We start from the raw sequence: 23,011 nt of genomic DNA, 5'->3' as shown, positions 1-23,011 counted from the left end.
GGCAAACTCATTAGTCATCAGAGCCAAATAACAACAGTACAACCATTGAAATTTCTTTTGAGAGCCAAATTTTTTAAGCTTAAACTTTTTCTAATGCCACTTCTTCAAAATAGACTCGCCCAGGCCATGGTATTTTGTGGAAGAGCCACACTCAAGGGGCCAAAGAGCTGCATATAGCTTGCGAGCCGCAGTTTGCTGACCATGGCCCCAAGGGAACCCCCACCCTGATCCGGGACACCCTTCAGGGCAAACCAGCCGGCCCCCACCCGTGCACCAGGCCTCTATCTATACTAATAAAAGGGTAATATGCTAATTAGACTGGGAGACCTTCCAGGAGACCTTCTGGACATTCTTATGGACAAAGCCATGGTGGCGGGGCCAAGGTAGAGGCAGTTAGAGGCCAAGAGGGGAGGGCAGTTGTGGGTGATCAGGCCAGGATGGGAAGGCAGTTGTGGGTGATCAGGCTGGTGGTGGTGGGGGGGGCGCATTGGGGGTGATCAGACCAGCAGGGGGGCCAGTTGGGGGCGAGCAGGCTGTCAGTGGGGGGCAGTTGGAGGTGATCAGGACAGCGGGAGGGGGGGCAGTTTGGAGTGAGCAGGCTGGCAGGGGGGGAAGTAGGGGCAAGCACATTGGCACGGGGGGGGGCAGTTGGGGGTAATCAGGCTGGTGGGGGGGGTCTTGGGGGGCAAGCAGGCCGGTGGTGGGGGGCATTTGGGAGCAAGCAGGCCAGCAGGCAGAGTGGTTAGGGGCAATCAGGCAGGCAGGCAGGTGAGCGGTTAGGAGCCAGCAGTCCCGGTTTGCGAGAGGGATGTCCGACTGCCGGTTTAAGCCCGATCCCTATAAACTGGCAGTAGGACATCCTTCGAGAGGTCCCAGATTGGAGAGGGTGCAGGCCGGGCTGAGGGACACCCCCCTCCCCGCCCCCGTGCACCGAATTTCGTGCACTGGGCCACTAGTACTTAAAATAGTTGGGGAGAACAGTCAAACTGTCTTGTTGAACACTGAAATTTGAAACGGGGGTTGGTCATCAGTGACAGCTGTGGTTTCACATTAGCTTCAGCATCCATGAAATTCTAACTAAATGGTTGTCGGAACTGATGCACCTTAATTGAAAACCAATGCCTATGAGATTCAAGTCTCATCTCCTCAGGAGGCCACCCAAGACCCCAAGAATTAGCCCCTCACTGGCTTTTCAGATGCCTCTCCTGCCAGCCCTCTGCTGCAGGCCAACCACCCACAGGAAACCACCTAGGAGTCCCTGAAGTTCCCCTGCCACTGTGCCCCAGAACACCCTCACTTCCACACCCACTCCCTCAGCCCAGGGAACTCCCACTCATTCTTTGAGGCCCAGATTATGTGTCCTCTGCTTCTTGGCTTCCAGACTTCCCAGAACTCACTTGAATCATCACTCATCCACTCTTTCCCAGCCAGGGAATGGGCACCTCAAAGGTAGGGACATTCTATTCATCCCCTACACCTAGCACAGTGTCCTGCATATGACAGTGGCCTTGTTTATTGAATGAATATGTGAACATCTGAAACAATGAATGAACTCAGATCTCCTGCTTCCCAGGCTATTTCCTTTCCAATTGGCTATGATTCTTGTCCTTGGATCACAGTTCCAGAACCCATTCAAATAAATTATCAAAAGACTGTAAAATAAAAAATCCATGCTCCCTTCCTTCCAACTTAAGTGCTGTCCCTGCCCAGCTAGTGTGGCTGATTGACTGAGTATCAACCTAGAAACCAGGAGGTCACACTTCGATTCCTGGCCAGGGCACATGCCTAGGTTGTGGGCTCCATCCCCGGTAGGGGGCATGCAAGAGGCAGCTGATCAATGATTCTCTCATTATGATATTTCTGTCTCTCTCCCCCTTCTCCCTTCCTCTCTGAAATCAATAAAAAATATTTAAAAAACAAAAAAAGTGTTGTCCCATCTGTTAGCCACCAGTCATAGGTGGCTATTTAAATTAAAATTAGTTAAATTAAATGAAATTTAAACTTCGGTTCCCCGGTGAGATTAGTTGTATTTTGAGTACTCAGTAGCTTAGCTAGTGGCTACCATAATGGGCAGAGCAGATATAGAATGTTTCTGTCACAGCAAAAAGGTCTGGTGAACAGCACTAGAGGTTTAACATAACAAGGGCAAAGGCAACCCATCCAAGTGGATAACACTGTGGGAAGTCAGGGAATCAGGGACACAGAGAAGCACAGAATAAGGCAGGGTCACGCCCAGGGGAAGGGAAGCAAGAGCTTCAGTTGATCTTTTCTGTTCCACCTACTGCTTTATTTCCATCTTGTGGTCCAAGTGATGAGCGTTGGGGTTTCTCTGGGCCAGGGAAGCATGATAGCCGATTTCCTTATGATTAAAAGAGACAGGTCGGGGAAACAAAGAGAAAGGCACTTGGTTAAAACATGCATTGGTAGAAAGCATTTTACATCTTTTGATATTAGGAAGCTAATCTAAAATTGCCTTAGAGAAATGTACTGTTTTTCCCTCCCACAACTTTACCCAAATCACTTTAGGAATCCTGTCAGAGGACCCACACTATCTACGCTTAGAGGCTGCAGCATCCCAAGGAGATGGCTTCTGATGGCAATTCCCGTTCCTTCTGTCAACAAAGGCAGCAGGCTCTGGAGACAATATCAGTGTGCCCCAAGCTGATCAGTGTTGAGTTGTAAACTCAGAATTTCTGAGTTAAGGAATCCCAAATACAGGGTGGTCAGCTGCTTTCATTCTCTGCTTGAGGAAACTGAGGGTCAGGGAGGTTAAATACTCTGCCCAAAGGCACGGCTTTATCAGAATACCCAGATCCAGTGCTCACTTCTCCAGGCTCTCAACCCAGGCCTCTTCACTCGGAGCTGACCTTGGCTACTTCCGCAACTGCAAGCTGTCACTTCCACTGAGACCAGAGATGGCACCTCATTCTGATGCTGTCTTCAGGGATTAACCCAAACATTTCCTTTGCTGCCTCTCTTCTTTGCCCTCTCTGCCTTATTTGATCTGATCACTAATGTCTCTAATATCCTTTAGGAATACAAACAGAAAAAGCTGTCAGGAAATGTTCTGTCAGCTAACACAAAATAAAGAAGGGCTCCACAACTCTGGCACTGGGATTTCACGCAAAAATTAAAGCTATGGTGGGAGAGAGAGCATCTAAGATAGTCTGAAGACAAATCCTTACACAAATAATACCACCCGAATTTTACTAGGAAAAGATGCCCCAGAATCACAAGAATAGAGGCCAGACATTGGCAGTCTACCTCAAGTAAGGGCAAAGAGGGGGGCCGTGCCAAGCTTAGAGAACAGCGTGGAGGCCAGCGAGGGCATTATACAGGAGAAGGATACTGAGCCATGTTCAAAGTACCACCTTGACTCTCCCCACTACTTAGTATATCAGTCTGACTTCTTAGCCAAATCAATGCCATATCACAGGCCTGTAGTGCGGTAGAAATAGAAAGGCTGGTAAGAGCTGGGTTTGAAAGACAGTCCTGCAACCTTTAGCTGGGCGTCAGTGAACAAAGTACTTAGCCCCTCTTGGGATCTTTCCTCATCTGATAATGAAGCTGTGTTGTCTGTCTCTGAGTGTAAGGCACTGTCCCGCAGTGCAGAGTGACAGTATTATTTGCATGTCAAAAAGCTCTGCCAAGCCATTCAACAGACATCGCTCTTCAAACACATGCACAGTGAAGAGAAAAGTATAGACAAAATTAAACCTGCTACAAGATGTTTCATTTCATAAGAAAGTTCCTAAGCAGTAGTTTCCGCTAAACTTCATTTACTTTCACCATCAGTTGTTACAAGTTAATCTTGTTTGGTTTTGACTGTCTTAACCCATTAAGATCACCACTAATGCTCTTCCTCTTATGGTGCAGTATAATATAGACCTTAGGAAGGAAATGGTATGTCTGTGGACAGACTGAGTGGAACAGAGAGGTAGGGAGTGTGTGAAAACTATTCTAATTGATTTTCCAAAGGAGAAATTACCAAACTCTCCCATTATAGAGCAGGCCTAGCATAGTGGCAAATGCATATAATTCTTTCAAATATCAACATTTCTTTAGTCTATAGATACTTGGTACAGACATAAATCATACCTAAAAAGTATACTTAAGTGATTTAACTCCATGTACCAGGTATCTTATCTTGTCAATATTGATATTTCTCAGGGAATATCTGAAATTAAAACAATAACATCTTTTTTCTCCAACATTCTTATCCATTCACTGCTTTTCCTCTTAGAATATCTGATATTCACTTAACTTCAGTTTATTTTGTAATGATTCACTTTATTTCCAATGGAAAAGTTGAAGGATTTTAGGTGACCTTTTTCTCTTAGCTATATTCTCTCTCTCTCTCTCTCTCTCTCTCTCTCTCATTCTCTCTCTCTCTCTCTCTCTCTCTCTCCCACAATGGGTATAAATTAGTTTTTTAAAAGATGGGACTAATTTTTTAAATGACTGACTTACCTCAATAATTCTGACAATATCCCTCGGACCGATAATTTCAGGGTCAAACTTCACATGGGCTTTGCTGGTTGCCAGGGCCACGGAGGCATGGGTGATGCCATTCGTCCTCATGAGTTTGGACTCTATGTTGTGAACACAGGAAGCGCAGGTCATCCCAGTGATCTGCAGCACAAGATGACAAAAATCCTGCTGATCCAGAATAAAGAGGCACACAGGCAGCCACGAGCTTCTGAGCCTCCCCTCCTCCTACAGCACCCTCCCCAAGACTCTGCACTCCCACCTTCAAACCCTGTGAGCAACGTCTTCACCCCGATCCTTCACCCGGGGACATCAAGAATAGAAACAGTGGTTCTTCCCCAACTCTGGTACAGGAGACATAGCCACTCTACTAAGCAGATGGCACATGACAGAAGCGGCTCTGACAACTATGGGCTTTCATCAGCCAGCTACACTCTGTCTCAGTCATCTCACCAGCAACACCAAAATAACAGCGCATGCACCTTCTCTGCCTCAAACTGACAAGGATGTGCAACTCTACAAAGTCCTCTGAGCTCTTGAAATACTCTCTATGGTCCCGAGTGTTGCTGGCATCTGGTCTGCAGCTGTGGGTAAGAATGTCAATAGCTCATTATCAACAGGAGAAAATGATGTAGAAAGTGAGTGATCGAGTTGATGGGATTTGAGGCAGTCCCAGAGAATGGATAGGGTATTTCCAGGTGAAAGTAAGAATAACCACAGAGAGAGAACCATGGGAAAAGACAAAAGGCAGGGCAGCACGTAGTGTTATGGCAACCATCAGTAGTCAGCGTTGGCAGGGCACAGGATATGACAGGATATGCAATGAAGAGGAAGCCTGCCATGTTGGCTGGGACCACATGAAGATCTCGAGCACCCAACTAAAAAGGGTTGCTAAGCCCTGGCCGGGCGCTCAGTGGTTAGAGCGTCAGCCCTCGGACTGAAGGATCATAGGTTCGATTCTGGTCAAGGGCATATACCTTGGTTACAGGCTCAATCCCCGGCCCCTGTTAGGGCGCGTGTGGAGGCAACCAATCAATGTATGTCTCTCACATCGATGTTTTTCTCTGTGTCTCTCCCCCTCCCTTCCATTCTAATTAAAAAACCAAGCCCCATGCAAGCTCTGCTGCTCTGCCACGCCCGGCTGTGTGTCTGGATTTGAGAAACAGGAATGAGACATTCCGTCCCTGTAATATGTAGAAGGCAAGCCAGATAATTCACTCCTCCAAGTATCAGTGGACAGCATTTCCCAGAATACCATTACATACAAACATAAAATGTCTGAACATGTGATGATAAAAACATTGCTCAAAAAAGTTTCACCTTTCCCAACAATATTCTTGATTCAGATTTTTCCACACCATAGTGGTCTGAGCAGGGTGCCTGCTTGAGCCGTAATCCAGTGAGTATCACCCTTTCCCACTCAACACACATGGGAGGCCCATCCAAAGCAAAAACTTCACTCAACAAAGAACACCACTTATCAGCAGGTCAAAGTGCCATTCGTGTCCTTAGTACTTATTCTTCAAACATTTACTTACCATTAGGCAGTGACTAAACACAGGAAGGAAGTAAAAGATTCTTTTACCTAAGTAAAACAGCATTACTCAATTCCTTGTGCATTTTTTCTATGTCTGCTTTATTTACACAAAACGAGGTTTGTACGTAAGTGCTTGTAAACATAGCATTTTCAAAATAGTAGACATACCTATTGTTTTCAACCATTTGTTGACACATGCAGCCGGCAACAATGGACAGAAAACACCCCCCCCCCCCACCACCACCCTACCCCTGCCACCATGATCACACTGGGAACAGCAACTATAGTTGGCCTTCACCCAGACTGAGCACTTCGGGACAATCCTGTCACCAGTTACCTTCTGGATGCCCCTGTGCCCACTACAAGCCCCCTCCATCTGTAATGACACTGGCTACAGTGCCGATTCACCTCCTCTAGCTTCAAGACACCGCTGCCATTCTAGTTTCCTGTATGCAGGCTGTATGGAGTGTTCCTCTTCAACTCCCTCCAACCACCAACTCGGGACAGTCGCCATTTTAACTAAATTCATCTTCCTCCAACACTCCCACCATCTCCTCCTCCTTCTCCTAATAGCCTGAATGTGCCCAATGGGATTCACTCCTGTGACTTTCTGACGTAACAAACATTCCTTCACAAAATGAAGAGGTCCTGTTGGCTTCAATACAAAATAATACCAAGGAAACAACAGCAACCTTGATATACGCAAGGTGGGGAAAGCCGACTGATCACATTTGCAGGTTGTCAGAGGCCTGCCACCTGCTAGCCCCAGCTCCAGCTCAGTCACTGTACTTACAATCAGCTCAATGTCGCCATCCGAGCCCGTGTAGTCCTCCATGACTGCTGCCCCATAGCCCAAGTCCTGGATGAGCTGAGCTATCTCGAGTGGCTGGATGACTTCTGGATTGTACTTAACCTCTGCCTTTCCGGCCATCAAGGCAACCAGCACGGAGAGAATACCTGAAACCACAAGCTACAGCTGTAACACTCTAGGCAAGGTCTCTGGGTGTTCAACATAACCTAGAAAAACAACAACAACAAGACCATCTGCCCCTGCAGTCTCTGGAACAGTGATTCTCAAACTTAGCCTGCACATTAGGACCGTCTGGGGAACTTTTAACTACCATCATGCCTGGCTCTTAACCCAGACCAATTACATCAGAATCTGCAGGTGAGTGCGAGGCATCTTTTTCAAAGCTCCCCAAGTGATTCTAATGTATAGCCAAGAGTATAAACCACTGTTCTAGAACAATATTTCTTACACTTTAATGGGCATATGAATCACTTTGAAGACCTTATTAAACTACAGGTTCTGGTTCAGTGGGTCTGGGGTAGTATCTGAGGTTCTGCAGGTCAGCCAGCTCCCAGGTGATGCTCGTGCCGCTGGCCCGGGGGGCCACTCCGAGTAAGGCTGTAGAATACCCTGATGGGTGCAAGCATCTCAAAGCAAGGGATCTAGTCTGCAGCCAGCAACTACTGTTACAGTAAAGATATACTTTTTCTTCAGTCACTTTCATATAAAGGAAAATAATTTTCAAAACTGGTTTTCCATACATTTTTTCAGTTTCTGATCATTCCAAGAAGTGAAAAAGAAATCCCATGGACTATCTTGCTAATAACACTATTGTGTTAGTTTAAGGGGGAAAAGGTTTATTGATATAGATGAAAGCAATGATGTGCTTTAAGAATGCCATGAGGGACCTGACCAGTGTTCCCAGTGGTTAAATCATCAGCCCGAGCACCAAAGGGTCATGGGTTTGATTCCTGGTTAGGTAGGTACCTGGGTTGCAGGTTGCTCCCCAACCCCCGTTGGGGTGCATGCGGGAGGCAACTGATCAATATGTCTCTCTCAGCAACTATTGATGTGTCTCTCTCACGTCAATGTTTCTCCCCCTCCCTCTCTTCTTGCTCCCTTCCCTCCCTTCCACTCTCTCTGAAAAGCAATAGAAAAAAGATCCTTGGGTAAAGATTAACAACAACAAAAAAAGAATGTCATAAAGGCTAAAAATAAGGGATTCAAGTCAGGAACAGAAACATAGACACTGTGAGATCCAGGTTAATTTTATGGGCAGCCTTTCTGTGGATGACAAAGGAAGTCCCTTTAACACCTCAATTTGAACAAGGTCATTCTAAAGCTCCAGGGAGCTAAAAGAGGCTAGACAAAGTGTCATCCTAATTTAGGGTTGACTCTAAGGGCCAGGGAGACACATCAGAGAGACACATGAAACCACTGGAGTGAGGAAAGGGAAAATTTTTCTAACTCCGGTGGCATGGGAGGGTCATGGTTAAAATATTTTCCAAACAAAAAATTGGGACAGGATTTTTGTTGCACTTTCAGGTTTAAGAGAATATTGAAAATGTAGTTTGGAAGACAAGACTTTGGCAAATCCACAGCACTCTATAGTTTACAGGGACAACAAAATGAAATATTTGAAATTGGAACTTCACAAAATAAAGGCTATTTATTCACTTGATACTAAGAGGTTGATGGAATTGGAGGAGAAAGATAAGGATACTAGAAGGACAAGCCAATTGAGAGGCTACCAATGGAATGTGCCATGACCTCTAAACTGGAATTCCCATAGCTAACTTATTCAGACACATTCAATACCTCTTAAAGAACAGATGCCAACTGCCCACGAACATTAGACCAACATCTATACGTCACATAATGAACTTGCTACCAGATTATCAGGCCACTGATAAATGCAAACAGTGGAGACTGAAGGGACAGCATGGTGCCCCATTTTGCTGAACTCAGTGTTGGACAGCCCAGATGCAGCATTCCCAGTGGAACATGGGTGGGCACAGTCTCTTACCGGCTTTTTTCTGCAGGTTTCTCTCTATGTTCGACACACAGGAAGCACAGGTCATGCCTGTGATCTGTAAAAAGCACTTCTTTGGTGTCACTGTTGTGGAGGCTTGTGGGGACTTTGCTGAGAGGCCAGAGCTGTGGATTTTAGGGGTGCCCCCAGCATGGCGAGCCACTTCCTGTACAGAAACAGGCAGGCCAGTTGTAGTTTGTGCTGTGGAATTCGCCACACTGTGCTCTCCAACATGGTTGCCAGGATAGTCTGCTGGAATAAAATGCCAGAAATCATTCAAATTAGAACAAATAGTTGAGATTTTCTTCACAGCCGGAGCTCAAGCCTGACAATCTACCTAATAAAAAAACTAGCATGCTAATTGACCGTACCTTCGCAACGCCCACCAGCCAATCAGGAGTGAGTATGCAAATTAACCCAACAAAGATGGTGGGTTAATTTGGGTACCTGGGTGCTGAGCAGCCAGGGGTGGGGCGGGACCCCTGCGTCATCGCCATGGCAACGACGCAGGCGTTCCGCCCCACCCCCAGCAGCTCCAGGCCTCTGAGCAGCGTGGGAAGGCGGAAAGGCGGCTCCGGCCTGGAGCGAAGGTGGTGCTGGCAACCAGGGGAAGGAAGGCCCATTCTGGCATGAATCTTCGTGCATCAGGCTTCTCGTATTCAGAAAAAAGCTTGGAGAGGTTACACCGGTTGGCCTTTTCATCACTGTTTCTCTCTTAGGCACACAATTACAGATACATGAAATATGCCGATACTTGAAGAATGAAATGGTCTGGCTAGATAATGCTCTAATTAGATGAGGATAACAATAAGAACTCACCAGGCACTCTGCTAAACACACATGTGACCTCCTTTAATCTTAAAATAGCTATGTGATAAATACTACTATTATTCTCATTTTATAGATAAAGAAATGTGTTACACAAAATTAAATAATTTGACCCAAACCCCTCAGGTTGTAATAGTGAAGCTAGCTTTGAACCAGGTCTATTTAACTATAGGCTCTGTTCCTTTAAACTGTTATTACATTCAGGTTAGCAGAGGTTTGCTCCCTCCCCATGAGAATGAAAATTATCCAAAACATTTTACTGAGTTGTCTGTCTTTTTCTTATTGTTTACAGATGTCCTGTATATTCTGGACATGAATCCTTTGTCAGTGGATTGAACTACATATATCTGCTCTCAGTCTATGGTTTGTGTTTTCACTCTCATCTAATGGTGTCTCTTTTGATAAAAGAAGTCCTTAATTTAATAAAGCCCAACTTATCAATCAATCAGGCCTATGATATACTTCAAATTAACATTTATATATGTATGAGGTGATAGTCAAGGTTAATTTCTTTCCACTAGGATATCCTATTGATCTGGCCCCATATACTGAAAAGACCATCCTTTCCCCACTAAATTACAAGGATTTAGGGGAGCTAGTGTTCTTTCTTCCACAAATGTATATAACTGATTTTGTCAAACAGATAAAATTACAGAATGTTTTCATCCAGAAAGTCACATGATTTTGATGACACAAAATAGCTATGATGTAGAAAAGATAATTACATCATTTAATGATGAAATCCCATTTGAAAATCCACTGCTGCAGAAGATAAAAGTTGGCATTATGCCGAAACTGGTTTGGCTCAGTGGATAGATAGTCAGCCTGTGGACTAAAGGGTCCCAGGTTCGATTCCAGTCAAGGGCACGTACCTTGGTTGCGGGCACATCTCCAGTTGGAGGTGTGCAGGAGGCAGCTGATCGATGTTTCTCTCTCATCAATGTTTCTAACTCTCTAACTCTCTCCCTTCCTCTCTGTGAAAAATCAATAAAATATATTTTTTAAAAAAGTCACCTATTTAAAAAAAAAAAAAGTTGGCATTAACCTGTATTGACAACAGACCATGAATTTTAAGTTTCCCTTCTGAATAAATCTCACATCTTAGAATGTTTTGCTCATTTTCTGAAATGTGCTCAAATTATTTATATTCACTTTAAGAGTCCAGTTGGTCGACACTTTCAGCACCTTCATGGAAGACCCTCAGTACTCTGGCCTTCCAGGATCCCTACCGTATTGCTGCAAAGACATCACCTCACCCACCAGCACAGTTTACTCTCCCAGACTTTATCATTGTTCAAAATGACTCTACCCCTGCAGTCTCAAACTCACAAATTCTATTCTATGGCCACCTCTTAACACTCCACCTCCCGTACCCATCGACCCTCCTGTCCAACCTCTTCCTATTTTCCCTGTCCATCAGCTGTCCTCTGGATTCACCTGCCTTTCTATCCAAATATCGTGGTCAACAATCTCCATAATATTCATGCTATTATTCTGGGCTTCTGGAGCTTGCTAAAGAAAGTTAAAATAAGTTAACAAAAACCCAAACAAGCTTATGCTACTAGAACTTTTATTAATCTATGTGAACACCATGGGTGAGCATATAAATTGAATAGGCTTTCTGGATGATTACTTGGCAATATGTATTATTAAGACCAGTTCCTCTAACTGCTTGGTACTTAGTAGAGGTACAATAAATATTTGTGATGGAATTAAATAATGTTTATACCTTGTGACCCAGCATTTGCACTTTCAGCTATTTAATAAAGTATGTATACAAAGATTTAGCCTCAAAGATGCCCATCAGTATTATTTACAATCACCTGCACACAAAATAGATGGGAACAGTCTAAGAGAACTCCAACTAAGTTATGGTACAGCCATATGATGGAACACTATGCAGACATAAGAATGGAGCTTACAAGGATGATTCTGATAAATTGCAGAGAAAAAAAAGATATTACAAAACTATGTCTAATACAAACCTACATATTTCTAAATATAAATTATATATGCTTTGGGAAAAGTCTACAAGACCATGTATGAACTGAAGTGAACCATGTGGACTTTGAGGGAAGAGAACTCCAGGCAGAGATGACAGCAACAACAAGCCCAATATGAGGACTCCAAAGGGGTCAGAAAGGTAATGGGTGAGGGAGGGGGCTTCTAGGTCACCATAAGGGCTCCTCCTCTTACAAGATGAGAAGGGAGAGTTTTGGAGCATCAGCAGAATAACAGGATCTCTGTGAATGCTGGGCAGGGAAAACACTGCAAGGATGAAAATCAGGAAATAGAGGCACCTGTTCAGAGCCTCTTGCAAGATCTGGGAGACAGATAATGGTGGTGTGGACCGGGGTGCTGACCTGTACAACCTTATACCCAAGCTACATCTAAGCCAGACTGCTTTCAAGACATACCTGGAGGACTCCTGCCTGTGGACCTATGCTTGTGTCTCCTCTGCCCAGTGTGCCTGATGAAATCCTAACCATTCTGATATCCTATCTAAGCCCTCCTCCAACACTACCTCTACCATTAAGTCTCTGGGAGCCCCAAACCAGATGCTGGGTTTTCTCCTTTACCAATACCTTACTTGTTGCAATTATTCTAAACCTGCCTTGGATGATGGGTCTCTGTGATCTGCTACCCCACACGAACCACACACAGGCAGGTGCTAGACTCTGAGTACTTCATGGCAGTCAGCACAGTGCCTGAGACCCAGAAGATCCTCAACACATGCTGGTATGAGAGAACCGTGCCCCAAAAGTGGCATTACTTATTTACAACAGTGAGAGGAATATGTTATACCTAACAGATGACTTTTCCTCACACTATATTCATATATCCATCCACCTGTCCATCAATTTATTCATTCATTCAAAAAATAGTCAGTAGCCGAAACCGGTTTGGCTCAGTGGATAGAGCGTCAGCCTGCGGACTCAAGGGTCCCGGGTTCGATTCCGGTCAAGGGCATGTGCCTTGGTTGTGGGCACATCCCCAATGGGGGGGTGTGCAGGAGGCAGCTGTTCAATGTTTCTCTCTCATCAATGTTTCTAACTCTCTATCCCTCTTCCTTCCTCTCTGTAAAAAATCAATAAAATATATATTTTTTAAAAAATAGTCAGTAAATCAGTAAACAGATGGCAGAGCTGCCTTCTAGATAAAAACCAGCTCTAAGTGTATTCTTAGCTGTCAAATTATAACTGCAGAAACTTTTTCTTTCATCTGGACTTTTATTTCTACTTTTCCCTTGACTCAACTGGCCTCACCTAGCACCCTGACTCAACCACCTCCCTCTCCCTTGCTTAATCATTAAGCCCTCAGGACAATGAGGTTCTGGTCAGCATCCCAGGAGTCTTAGGAACAAGGTCCTGGGTCTATTGACTATAGAGACAGAGTTTTCAATCCAACTAAAGACAATATCTTGGCCTCGGTTGTGTTTTAGTTCCTGACCCAGGAAAGCGGAAAGATCTCACAGAACAAATCCTTGTGAAGTTGGACAGAGTAACTCCATAGCTGACATTAGGACCAAATGCAACGATGAATTACCCTAGCACTAACCAATCACAACTCTAATTCCTTTAGTCACTATGACTAATGACCTTTTCCCTATATAATCCATCCCCTGGAAGCCGTCGGGGAGCCAGGTCATTGAGCACGAGCTACCTGTGACTCTGGGCATGGCACCATCTCCTTAATAAATCCTTACTTTCTTGGCTATAAACTCCTGTTCATGTCTTATTGGCCTTTGATGTGTGCACTTTGATGTGTGCAGGCAAATGGACCCTTTCAGTCTAGTAACAAAATAAAATGGCTGAAATTCAAAGCCTGTCACTTGCCTATGTGCTCTCCATTGATTTTTAGAGAGAGTGGAAGGGATGGGGAGAAGAGAGAGAAACATCGATGTGAGAGAGACACATCGATTGGTTGCTTCCTGCATGTGCCTGAACCAGAGCTGGGGATCAATCCTGCAACTCGGGTACATGCCCTTGACTGGTTATCAAACCGGAGACCCTTCAGTTTGCAGGCTGACACTCTAACCACTTAGCAACACTGGCCAGGGCCTGGCTATCGTCTTTCCCTTCTTAGTTTCAATAGTACCAGTTGCCACCAGGCAACCTCGGCCTTGGGCTCTTATAACGCCCTCTTCCCTCAGACCCACCTGCCTGGAGGTGGTGGCTTCTGCTAGTACTAATCTAGGGTTTCCTTCCTATTCTGTTTGGTTTTTCAGCTAAAATCTCTGTAAATAATTCCCTGGATTAAAGCCCTCCATTGAGCTACCCGGTGACCCTGCTGGTCACAGCCCATTATTTTCTTTCTCTTTCATTTCCTTCACAAATACCTACTCGGTGCTGGGTGCTACTGAGTCAAAGAAGAAACAAATCACATGGTTTGAAAACTGTCTTCAAGGAGTTCCCATTCAATCCAGAATGAATAATCAAATACAAATGATGCCTTTTTAACATTTAAGTGGCTATAAGGGGTAGTCACAGCACATTTACAGTTTGTCAATCCTAAACTAAGATTGACAGGTAAAATACAGAATGTCCAGCTAAATTTGAATTTCAGAAAAAACATGAATAATCTTTTAGTATAAGTATGTCCCATGCAGTATTTGGGACATACTTATACCAAAAAAAAAAAAAAAAAAAAAAAAATTGTTATTTATCTGAAAGTCAAATTTAACTAAGTGTCCTATATTTCTTATTTGTTAAATCTGATATCCTAATACCTCTTGGGATAAACGTAACTCTTATAACTCTGGCCAAGAAAAATCACTGGGGTTTTTTCCTTTTAGGTTTAATTTAATCCAAATATTCTGGATTATGTAGTTCAATGCAAATTTCTTTTTACTGCCAATAACCTGATTCCACTGTTGAAAGACCTTAAATTTCACACAGATATAGCAGATGATGGCTTCATACTAAGTGTATTCTTAGCTGTCAAATTATAACTCACCTTTTGAGTACAGGATTTACTGTTCTTTTGTGTTTTCCTTATTGATTTTTATTTTAAATAAATAAACAAAAACCCACCTCCTTCCTGAAACTTGGTACAAAGACAAAGTACAGACGGGGCCAAGACACTCTACCTGACTTACCCACTCCTTTTAAGGTGTGTGTGTGCAGTAAAGTATCACACAGAGCAAACTTTACAGGGAGAAATTCTCTGTCTCAGTGGCGGTCAGGAAATGGAGAAAATGGATGTGGGAAACTCACGTGCAGCTGGCCCTGAGTATGGTCAGTGGGCTTTGCCCACAAGTGCTTCTTAGGGATGAGCATGAAGCTCCAGCCAGAGGCTGAGAAACTGTCCACATCCTAGTTCACCCTGCATTTGCACTGACATACCGGGCATGTATCTTGGAATCTAAACAGTAAACACATTACCACTCACATAGCTGTCCCTCAGAGAATGTCCCACACTCCCTCCTTATCTTCAGCCTCTCTCAACCACCCCTCCCTATCTTCTACTCCACTCTGTCCCTTCCAGGCCTAAGCTACTGGAGGTCTGCACCTCCCTACCACCATGCAGGCAGTGAGCAACTCCAGCTGATGGTCTCCTCTTAGTTAAACCTTAGCCTCTCTGGACCCTCTTCCTTTATTTCCAGGACTCTTCCCTCTTCTCATGTCACTCGCCGGCAAGATCCTCCTCCTATAGGTGCCACCACCGCCACCCCCCTATTCCTTCCACATCAGTGCCATCACATTCCTCCTCTGCTCCTTCCCTTCTCGCACTCACTCTTTCTAGGTCCTCTGTCATCTCTGGCTCCAATCACTCAAATCTGCATTTCCAGCCCCATTCTCCCAAAAATTCAGGACTCATAAGCCCAGCCACCCTCCAGCATCTACCTCAGCTGGGGCTCATCCCAGGCTCTCCCTTTCCTCCCTAGCCTGCCCCCATCACACATACCCTTAATCTGACACCAAGCTTGGCAGATCTGACCTGAGTGTCTTCCAAATCCATCTCTTGCTCTCCAGCCCACATCATTTCTCACCCAGCCTCTTATGTGGTCTCACGGCCTCAACCCCCACTGCACCCTGACACTGACTGGTCCCCTAAAACATAATCTGGTCTGTACTTCCTCTGATTAAAATCTTCTGGTGACTCCCCTTGCCTTTATAATAAAGTCTAAACTCAACTTGACATGCAGGGCCTATTTGAGGTGGCCCAGCCACCGTCCACCACCCTCTGTGAGTCCTCACACTCAGGCCACTCTCCTCTTCTCTGCAGCTTCCCCAACACACTGTGCTGCCTCTCAGGCCTTCGGACCACTGTCCAGGCTGCTTTGTCCCTCGTCACTTCCCCACCCCTCCTGCCCCACCCCAGCCCCCTGTCCCTCACTGACTCACTCCCACTCACTCTCCCGGAGGAGACCTGCCTAAGCCGGGAGCTTGGCTCAGGTCCCCACTGCCTGGGCTTGCACAGGGCTTGTCCCGTTATACTGCAAGGGTTCCTTCCTCTCAGACCCCTTCTCACCACAACATAAGCTCTCAGGAGAAGCCATGTGGCACTCATCCAGTAGCCTACAACTCTCACAATCCTGATGTACGACAGAAATTATTCTATATTTGCTGGGCTCCTCTGTAAGGAAAATGAAAAATCAGCAAGTGACCAGTCAATGAGAAGAGGGGGAGAGCAGGGATGACCACGACCCTGGAAACGCTGTTTAGTGAGGTTGACATCAAGTTATGTGGACCCTTTGTGCTTTTGTGGAAAATTTCACCACACCCATCTTCTCACAGCCATCAAGGCGGGCAAAGGAAATCATCCTTAAGTCCTTCCCTTACTTCCCACTTTCAAGAGAATGGGCTCTGGGTGGTGAGACTAATATTACGTTATTTTTATGATTTTATTCTGTTTAGCAGAGAAATCTTCAGGGAGAATGATGATGATTCCTTTGGTCAGAGAAAGACCTGATATTCCTACTGTACTCTTTTTAAAAGCCAAGGTGCCTCAGTGATTGAGCATCGATTTATGAACCAGGAGGTCACAGTTCAATTCCCAATCAGGCACACACCTGAGTTGTGGGCTCGATCCCCAGTGGGGGGCATGCAGGAGGCAGCTAATCAATGATTTTCTCTCATCATTGATGTTTCTCTCTCTCTCTCCCTCTCACTTCTTCTCTGAAATCAATAAAAATATATTTTTAAAAAAAAACAAAACAAACAAACAAAAACAGAATCAGGGTTCTGTTCAAAAAAGAAGCCAAGAATCATTTTAGTCCCAGGTACACAAGAGGCAAAATCTAAATAAACACTTGGAAATTCTATTCCCTCTAGCCTGAAAAACTTAACACACATGGGAGAGTTGCAGAATTCTGTTACCATGGTCCACATGTGAGGCAGCGAGTGTGGCTCACCTGTCCAAACACGCAGGTACGACACCATAAGACACAAAGAGAAAGGAGACAACCCCAGGGTTAACTACGTACCAGAAGCAATGGAAACCTCAAATCCCATTTCTTCTACAGCAGCTCGGAGCTCTTCTGGGTTAATTATAGAGGGATCATAGAGAATCGTTCCAGTGCCATCAGCCAGAGAGACTGATATTTGCTGCACACCTTCCCTTTGGGAGATCAGGCCTTCGATAGACTGGACACAGGATGCACAGGTCATGCCAGCAATAACAAGCACCATGGTACAGCACCCGTCTTGCACCTGGGTTCTCTGGGCAGGGACAGGGGAGTGACGTGTAGAAGACCTGTTATCTGTCCCACTTCCTTCTGCTCCATCAGGAAGAGAAACTTTAAAGTTCCCTGGTGGAAGAGCCTCAATCGCCTTCTGCAGGGCCGCCGGGGAGACATAAGAAGGATGGTACTGTACTTGGGCAGTTCTGTTCTCCAAGGACACCTGAATATTTTGAACTCCTGGGAGTTTGCTGATATTTTCTTCAATATTCCGGACACAAGACTTACAGTGCATTCCATCTATGCTCAGTTGCAGGGTGACCACATGGCTCCCTTGGTGCTCCAAGGTCTGAGAGTTATTGACATTCCGGTTAAAAGCTGAAGGTGTCTTTGAGTCAGCGTTCTGTAACCGCCCAATATCAATCTGTCCCAGGCTTACAGGAGCCACTTTGTTCTTGATGGCAGCTTCAAACCCCATGTCGCTGACATGGTCCCTGAGGTCCTGAGGTTGAAGAAGGTAAGGCTGATAAATGATGACTGCCTCTTGGTTGCTGAGTGAGACTCTGACTCTCACCACTCCTTGCAGTTTCCCAATCTTGCCTTCTATGGAGCTGACACAGGATTGGCAGGTCATGCCCTCCACTCGAAGCTTGACCACAGCCTCCAGGGCTGGCAAGGACCTCAAAGGCCAGGAGTCAGCCTTTGCTTCTGCAATCCTGGCCTCGAAGCCCATGTCCTCAATTTGAAAGCAAACCTGTGGCAGGCTCATAACTGATGGCACATATTTTACAATTGCGTTGCCTTGTTCCAGGGAAACCTTAATACTCACAATGCCTTTCAAACTGGAAATCCTGCCCTCAATAGACTTTACACATGACTGGCAAGTCATGCCCAAAATGCTGATGGTGCCACTGGTTGTCTGCGAAGGGCACATACCCTCCAGACTGTCTTCGTAGCCAACATTGTCAAAGGCGAAACTCTGCTTCATTGTTGGTTCCCAGCCACGAGCAGGCAAAGAAAGTTTAGACAGAATCTAAAAGAAAAAGAAATAACTTTTTTTATTCTTAAAACAAAATTTTTTTCTAAATTATCCCACCTTGTCTGTCACTGAGAAAATGGAAAACAATGCCACTGGTGTCAAAACATCCCAAGAGTACAAGAGCATAAAAAGCAGGGAAAGAAAGCTATAGACATCACAGCTGACCTTGAACAATGCAGGGGCTGGGGACGCCAATTCCTGTAGTAAAAAATCTGCATATAACTTTGATTCCACAAAAACTTAACACCCGGCCCTCCGCATCCATAAATTCCCAACTTTAGATCTAAAAAGTTGACCCTTGAACTGCACAGGTCCACTTATTCGTGTTGTTCAAAGATCAATTATGTTTATCAAATGAAAGGGTTCAGACAGGTTCCTTTTAGTCCTGACATTCCGTGATTCTGAACCTACAAGTCAACTTGCCTACCTTAGTGAAATGTTTTTTCTTACCTAGAAGATGTGGAGATGTCTATGGGAAAGGAGGAGAGCTGACGCAGTTTACAAGCACAGAACAAGCATGCAGGCCTGTGACAGAGGCAGTAAGCACAGCAGCCCACAGGTCTCCCAAGAGACCCTCCCCCGGTACTGGACGATACCTGAAACCGCCCCCCTAACTTGGTCCTTTCAGCTCTAAATTAAGGATTCTGCTGCAATGCAAATACAAAGATTAGGTAACACCTTAGTTCCGTATCTCATTCTAGGTGTGTCTGTCTCAATCTCTCAGCAGGGCTTAACTATGCTTAACAATCAGTCACAGGGAACTCAAGCAAGTCAAACTTGCAGCATGTTCCAAAAGCAGACCTTCCAGGCCCCATGGGGTCAGACCATATATACCAGTGAAAAGAGATCTGGAAGTATGCTCTGTGAGTCAGAGGAACTGAGCTGGGCCAAGCAGGGCAGGAACGGAAAAGCTGGAAGAATAGAAAGTTGAGTTTAACAAGGAACTTCTCAATTCTGCCTTTGCTGAGTGTCACTGTCCTCCCTAGTGTTCAGGACAGCTGTAGTCATTACATAAAATGACAAATGTGTTACCAAATTCAATGGACCCATTTTCTTAATATACCACAGTACAGCCGAAACTGGTTTGGCTCAATGGATAGAGTGTCGGCCTGCGGACTGGAAGGTCCCAGGTTCAATTCTGGTCAAGGGCATATACCTGGGTTGCGGGCACATCCCCAGTGGGGGGTGTGCAGGAGGCAGCTGGTCGATGTTTCTCTCTCATCGACATTTCTAGCTCTCTGTCCCTCTCCCTTCCTCCCTGTAAAAATCAATAAAATATATTTAAAAATATATATATATATACCACAGTACACGTATAATTACCTGATTTCTTCTCATAATGATGAGGCCTCAGCCATTCTATTAACATAACATGATTTTCTTTCACCGGGTTCCAGTCTCAGCACTCTCTTAATTAGAGACAGTTTTTATACCAGTATTATTACATATTTCAGAAATTTGGGAACAGGCCTTTATACATGATACATGATGAAAAAGCATGTCACTCTCTGCTCCTACACAATCCTACTTATCTTCAGATGAATCTCAGTTACATGGATTGAGCTCCGTACTGCCATGCATAAAATGCATAATCTTTCTAACTTCAGATTTTGAGCAGCTTAACAAGATAAAGTTTAAATAACTTTTAAACCCGACTATAAATGTTCATTTGTATATCCACAAAGGAAATCATAAGCTAGTTTGAGATTAATAATTATAAAGAATTATTTTTTAAAATACTTACTATAGCACTTCCTAAAATAGTATAGAAAAGAGGGAATAATTATGTAAGGGACAGCAACCAAGTAGGGTTGCTGAATTCAGTAAATAAACTGAAATCATATGTGGTGTGTAGTATATAAGGATGGAAATGTAGTATATAAGGATGACATGGCTCAACAGTATTAACTGACAATTGGATAGCCACACCTCAGAAATCTATCCAGAAAAATATAAATCTAGAATGTATATATCAAAAGACATTTCAGATAGATTTAAAAGGAAGAATAATAAAAACATAGAAGAAAATCTATTATAATCTCAGAGTATGGAAAGTCTAAATATGACAAAACAAAAAACAAGAAAATTCAAAAGCTATAAAATTACAGATTGATATATCTAACTATAATAAGAGAAGAAATTGCTCAAACCAAGGCAAAAGTTAAAGAAGAAACTGAGGGGGGAAAGCTTGACTTCACATTAAGCAAACTAAGAGCTAATTTCTTTAACACATAAAGGGGTCCTTCAAAAAAGAAAAAGATTAACAACCCAACAGAAAAAAGAGGGTAGTTCATTAAAAAGAAAATACAAATGGCTTTACAATATATAAAAAACGATTAAAGGAGAAATATAACATTCCAACCTCACTGTGGCACAGTTTTCACCATTCAGATTGGCACTCATTTTGATCCTCAGAACTAGTGGGAATGTCACTTCTGGAAGGCAACTTGACAATACGTATTAAAATTACAAATTCACATATTCTTTGACCCAGCAACTCTATATCTAAAAGTTTAGCCAGTAAATATGTTATGTTTATATGCAAAAGGAAGTATACAACAAAAGATTGGAAATAAATGTCCATAAATAAGAGGATGATTAATTAGATTATTGCACAGCAATACAATGGAATACTAGCCAGCTCTTAAAAAGATTAAAGCAACTTTATAAATACTGAAATAGACTGATATCTAATATATCGTTCAGTGAAAAGCAAGGCACAGAAATATATAGTACCTTCAGTTATCTATTGCTGCATGACACCAAATTAAGTGGTTTATAACGAATGCGCGTAGATTTTCAATTTGGACAGGGCTTGATATGGAAAGCTCGCTCTCTATGCCACATAGCATTTTCTGGAGTGGACTGCTTGGGCTGGAGGTGCCACTTCCAAGATGGTTCATTCATCACAATGACTGGCAAGTTGACGCCAGCTGCTGTCTGGAAGCTGTTGGTCGCAGAAACCTCAGTTCTGTTCCATGTAGCCTCTAGGCTGGGTACACCTCACAATTGGTGGTTTGTAGGTTCTAAAAGGGAGTGTCACAATAGTGAGCATGCCCGGAGAACAGATTCCATGTGCAAGCACATATCAAGCCTGTCCCCCCTGCATCACTCTTACTAGTTCGCCATTGGTCAAATCCAGTCGCATGGCCAAGTTCAGTCATTATTGAGGTAATTACATAAAGACTTAAACACAGGGAGGTGTAGTTTCATTGGAAGGGCCACCAAAATGAATCTTTCACAGTATGCTAGCATTATTTGTGTGAGAAAAAGACTATTATACATATAGATGCTTATACATGCATGGATTATCTCTGGGAGAATATATAAGAAACTAGTGTAGAATTTGAGAATTGGACGGTTGAAGGAATCAAGTGACTAGGGTATAAGAGGGGGAAGAGTTACTTTTCACTGTACAACTTATTATATAATACCAAATTGTGTTACCAAATTCTAATAATTGAAAAATTAAAATAAATTAACATGCGTATAAAGGAGATCCAGAACTGTGACTTGATTGTAATTGTAATTGATATTAATTAAATACTTATTTAACTGAAAAAGATGAAATGAAAACTAAGAAAATATCTAAGGACATTCACTTTAATATGTTAGTAAGCAGAAATTGCCTCCTTATAAAAAGACATAAACCTCAACCACCCAGTCTGTTGGAAAAATAAATCCCTACCCAACTTCTTCTTCTTCTTCTTCTTCTTTTTTTTTTTTTTTTTTTTTGTCTTAGGTCTAGCTACACCTTACCAAACCCCAAATCACAGTGCGGGCTCTTGATCCCTGGATCACTGCCAAAAAGGGTTAGCAGAAGTGTTGGAAGCTATTTGTTTGTAGCAAACAATGCTCAGAGGCCCCCCTTCCTGACAGGCAGGTTTCTAAGGACACGTAGTTGAGGAGGATAAAACTTTGCAAATAATCAACTTTATGAATCACCAGAGTATCTGAAGGTTTACAAACAATCTCCTAACAGTTATTCAGTGTTTGGATAGTTTATAAGTGTACACACGTGGTGGGTGGATGTGCATGCTTTTAATTCCACTCTGAAGGCAATCCTTGGTGGTGAAAAACTCTCATGCAATGAGTTCAAACAAATAAGTTTAGGTTTAAGGGCTCTTCAAGCAATCAAGGGCATTGGAAAGTGGGCTCAGGAGACAAATTCTGTACTCAGGGAAAACCTTATAGAAGCCCTAGTGTTGTTTAATTCTCACTAAATTATGTACTCCTTGAAGACAAACATCTGGGACTTCTTCTGTAGGCCCAACACCAGGTTGGGGAAGAATTTTTGCTAGCTTTTGAATTTTTAATAAACTACTAGTATGATAGGCATTAGTATTAGAAGGGATTACAAATACAAGAGGAGAGAGAGATTTCACAGAGGGAAATCCAAAATGAATTTCTATTCTTTACTATCTCTCTAGGCATCCAGGTCACATGGAATTTGCTGCGAGTGCCAGGTAAAAACAGGTAAAGGAATATAAAGTGTTGATTCAACAAGATGGAGCGAGGAAAGAAAAAGAAGACTTTCAGATAGGCCAACCTGGTATGAAGAAATTGGAAATCAGGTGGCATGTTTGATGAAAGTTTTCAAAGCCAGACTAAAATTGAAAAGTCGTAGAAAAGAACCGTGATTACACATCAAAGAGCAATACTATGATGTACAT

General features: G+C 43.6%; 1 protein-coding gene across 2 annotated transcripts in view; it reads right to left on the bottom strand.

The window, feature by feature from the left end:
- The window catches only part of ATP7B (ATPase copper transporting beta), a 48,156-nt gene extending 26,895 nt beyond the window's left edge, over positions 1 to 21,261 (bottom strand). The window contains exons 1-6 of one of the 2 annotated variants that reach the window (XM_054719779.1): positions 21,075 to 21,261; positions 17,105 to 18,332; positions 8,842 to 9,099; positions 6,819 to 6,982; positions 4,471 to 4,632; positions 2,283 to 2,359 (exon numbers count right to left, since the gene is read on the bottom strand). In XM_054719779.1, coding sequence (XP_054575754.1) covers positions 2,283 to 2,359; positions 4,471 to 4,632; positions 6,819 to 6,982; positions 8,842 to 9,099; positions 17,105 to 18,287 — 1,844 coding nt within the window. In that variant the 5' untranslated portion in view covers positions 18,288 to 18,332; positions 21,075 to 21,261. The remainder of the gene's footprint in view (positions 1 to 2,282; positions 2,360 to 4,470; positions 4,633 to 6,818; positions 6,983 to 8,841; positions 9,100 to 17,104; positions 18,333 to 21,074) is intronic. The other variant, XM_054719780.1, reaches the window with a different exon arrangement.
- Positions 21,262 to 23,011: the final 1,750 nt, after the last annotated feature.

This window comes from Eptesicus fuscus, chromosome 8 (genome assembly GCF_027574615.1).
Source record: "Eptesicus fuscus isolate TK198812 chromosome 8, DD_ASM_mEF_20220401, whole genome shotgun sequence".
Lineage (NCBI taxonomy): Eukaryota > Metazoa > Chordata > Mammalia > Chiroptera > Vespertilionidae > Eptesicus > Eptesicus fuscus.
Note: the sequence above shows the minus strand (reverse complement) of the source record. Positions and strands in the feature narration are given on the sequence as shown.